Source organism: Ipomoea triloba, chromosome 3 (assembly GCF_003576645.1).
Source record: "Ipomoea triloba cultivar NCNSP0323 chromosome 3, ASM357664v1".
In the NCBI taxonomy this organism is placed as follows: Eukaryota; Viridiplantae; Streptophyta; class Magnoliopsida; order Solanales; family Convolvulaceae; genus Ipomoea; species Ipomoea triloba.
The window spans coordinates 16,937,407-16,941,252 of NC_044918.1; the positions used below are offsets into that span (position 1 = coordinate 16,937,407).

General features: G+C 35.6%; 1 protein-coding gene across 1 annotated transcript; it reads left to right on the plus strand.

Moving 5' to 3' along the window:
* The first annotated feature begins 300 nt into the window (after window positions 1-300).
* On the plus strand, window positions 301-2,250 carry LOC116011795 (GATA transcription factor 21-like). Its single transcript, XM_031251205.1, has 3 exons — window positions 301-729; window positions 828-1,250; window positions 1,502-2,250. The coding sequence occupies exons 1-3, from the start codon at window positions 478-480 to the stop codon at window positions 1,898-1,900; spliced, it is 1,074 nt and encodes a 357-aa protein (XP_031107065.1). The 5' UTR covers window positions 301-477; the 3' UTR covers window positions 1,901-2,250.
* Window positions 2,251-3,846: the final 1,596 nt, after the last annotated feature.

Below are 3,846 nucleotides of genomic sequence, written 5' to 3' on the forward strand. Positions count from 1 at the left end.
CTGAAATTTGAAAAGAGTGACTAGGGATCAAGCTCTAGACTCTGTGTTCAGTTGAGTTACCATGAACAATTAAACTAACCGAACTATGAATTCACAACTCTAATTTTTTGTTTTTTGTTTTTTTTTTTGTTTTTTTCCATACTACACTGGTATTCGCTTCTTTGTGATGAGTTTCAATAGACACAATATGAAATATAATTATTTCAAAAATATTATTTCATACATACGAGTTTAAATTCTCAATTCAACCGACCTCATGCTCAACACCTTCTTTATAAAGAGTTTTAACAGTAGTCTTGTAATTTGTCCCCCTTTTCCATTCCATCCCCCATCCAATACCATATATTTAGCTGGCCAGCCTATCTATCATTTGGATCACAGGAAGAAAGAGAGAGAATTTGATTGTTGCATTTTTTTCTTCTTAAATTCAGATCAATTCCTCTCTACATCTATCATCATATCTGATCTGATTTTCCCATGACTCCACCTTATAGTGAAAATTCTTCATCTTCTCCTCCTTTCCCTTTTAAGCTGAGTAATGATGAAGATCATGATCATCATCATCAAAACCATAACCTTAATTTTACTACTCCAAACTACCATGTCTCTTCATCATCCTCTGCTCACTCCCAACCATCTCATCATCTTTTCTTAAACTCATCATCCTGGGATCAACCTCAGCTCTACTATGATTCTGATCCTCAATTCTTCTATCCACAACACCCCAAGGTATATATATATATACTATACTTTCATGCTATGATCACTTAGTTTAATTATTTCCCCTTTTTTTTAAAACTTATTTGGAGACATATATATGTTTACAGGTTGATAATCATGCTGCAAATGGTAGTGGATCATATGATCAAGGGCCTAAAACAAAGGCAAGTTTATGGAGTACTAATAATTGTGAAGACAGTAATGATCATCATCGTACTCAAGATGGGGTAATTCCTGTTAAGTGGATGTCTTCAAAGATGAGGGTGATGCAGAAGATGAAGAGCTCAAATCGCGCTTGCCAGGGACCCACCATGGCAAGCACCACTACTACTACTGTTGCTGCTACTACTGAGACGACGATGATGAAGATTATTGAAGATGAGAAAAGGGGTTCTTCTTGTTTGGAATCTGAGCATAGCAGCAACAGCTCCTCCAATCATAGTAGCAGTAATGTTGTCCCAATTAGGGTTTGTGCTGATTGTAACACTACCAAGACCCCTCTTTGGAGAAGCGGTCCAAAAGGCCCTAAGGTAATAATTAAATATAAACTATTACTACTAGACTACTAATAAAACTCGTTACCTATTTCTGTTTAATTTTTCAACCAATATGTCAAAAGTGACAAAAATTTAAGATTTTTTTTTCTTTAAACTTTTCAGACCACCTTTGTCTTGTCTTAATGTTTATGTGTAGTTTAAAGTAATTTGTTTTTGCCTTGTCAAGATTTTATTAATTTATTATTATTATTATTATTATTAATTTTTTTTTTGTGGTGATTTAGTCGCTTTGCAATGCTTGTGGAATAAGACAAAGGAAGGCAAGGCGAGCCATGGCCGCGGCCGCCGTAACGGCGGCGGCAACCGAAGCAACAGCATCCTCACTGAAGATCAATAAGGCGAAACCAACAAAAGAGAAGCCGACAGCGGCGGCGAAAAACCCCACCGGCGTTAACCACCACCACCACCATGACGTCACGCCCTTCAAGAAACGCTATAAGATTGTGACCGGCGGGCGGCCCTCCGACCAGCAAGCGAAGAAGACGAAGAAGAAGATGAATGGGTTCGAGGATTTCTTGATAAAACTGAGCAAAAACTCGGCTTATCACCGCGTTTTCCCGCAAGACGAGAAAGACGCCGCCATCTTGCTAATGGCCCTATCCTGCGGTCTGGTTCACAGCTAATTAACGACGACCCAGCCAGGCCACCACTTTCAATCATTAATTAATTTCTTTCTTATTGGTCTGATTTGTTTGTTTAGCAGGTAGCTAGATAGATATATAGCTAGCCTAGCCTAGCCTAGCCTAGTTTGTGTGACAATGAGACATCATAGTTAAGTTAGAACGAGAAAATTAAGAATAATAATAAACTCATCATGTGTATGTCGTCGTCCATGGCTAATTAGAGATCAGATAGTATGGAACAAGAAAGGACGACATTATATTAAATTGGTCTCTTAGCTTGTTTTCAATAACAAGGCTGTACTTACTTATAATCCTCATTCCAGCTAATAAATTAATAATGTTTTTTTTTTTTTTTTGGTTTTTTGGGGGGTTTCTCGTACAAGTGAATGACGTTTTGTTGTGTTTTATGGTACTGGATCGTTGAGGATGGATTCAGGATTGAGATTAAAAAGGAATGGGAGCATGAAAAGACAAAGCAAGATGGTCGGATACTGAGAAGGAAAACGCTGCAGATCTGCAGACTACAGTGGTGGCCTCAATGCTGAATGGCTCCTATGAAGGATACAAACAATGATAATTGTGATGATTCACGTTTCGCCATCAACGCCCTAGACAGCCTGCAACTATGTACAGTAGCCTTTTGGTACTCCCAGAAGGCATTTGGTGTTACACACATCTCACAAACCACTAAATTAAATTAAATCACCACCAACTAAGCAATCAAATTAAATAATTATGCCCCGAACTTAACATAATTGTTTCGTTGCCTGAGGCTGTGGAGGTTTGTATCCCATTAGAAGCTTGCATGAGAAAAGGATCAAGGGTGTTCCAAGGTCTGGATTGAACCGCGCTTGTACACACATAAAATGACTATGGATTGATTACAGGACTAGCAATTTACCTCCAGAGGCCGCGTCTAACCAGGCCACCCTCGATTGGATCCATTCAAATAGAAGGGTATTACTCCATGAGTAAATGTTTTTTAATTTTCTTGATCAAGTGTTAGTTATAATTTTGAGTGTAGTTTTCTCAAAAGCATACGTTACTACATGCATGTGTTTAATATAATTTGGCTGGTTGAGTGGAAAGGATCCATCCTTAATCAAACATCAAGGTTTCAATTCTTTACTTTAGGTATAGAGTCACTACTAGTTATACATTTTGACATAATATTTAGTAAGCGTTTTATCTGACAATTCGTATTAAAGCATGTCAAGTTTTGGGAGGAGGATTGTAATTGGCATGGGCGGATGCTTGGAGCTCTTGATCTACTAATACTCACGTAGTTTATTAGTGAAAACTCACATTGTTTTGGTCCATATGCATATAGAAATTAAAGATTAAGAAATCAAAAACATGCATCATTTTGGGATAAATATGTTTGATTTACTCATTCAAATTTATCTTATTTATAAAAATGGCATCACATTTTTTTTTCTAAACTCTAATTCTCGATCAGTTCATTTTTTGAAATGGACAACCAAGTTTTATTTTAGAGATCATACTCAAAATAGTTATTCAACTATCTCATAATTCTCAATTTGGTCATCATTATCAATTCATCCAAAATAGTCCATTGACCACGCAAAAATTCACTCAATTTAGTCGTCACTATAAGTAACGGAGGACTAAAATAAGTAAAATTGTACATAGTTAATTAAGGGACCATTTTGTGTAAAATTTATAATCGATGACCACTTTAAAAATTATGACAACCTCAAGGAACTACTACTTTGAAAATTAATTCTTTATCTTATTTTTCACCAAAATAACTATTTTATTATTTTCTTCCTCCAATAAAATTTGAACACGTGACAGACGTTATACTTCATAGTACATCTATCATTTTCATTTTCCTTTTCACAGTGTGTGCACGCATATATATATATATATATATATATATATATATATATATATATATATATATATATATATATATATATATA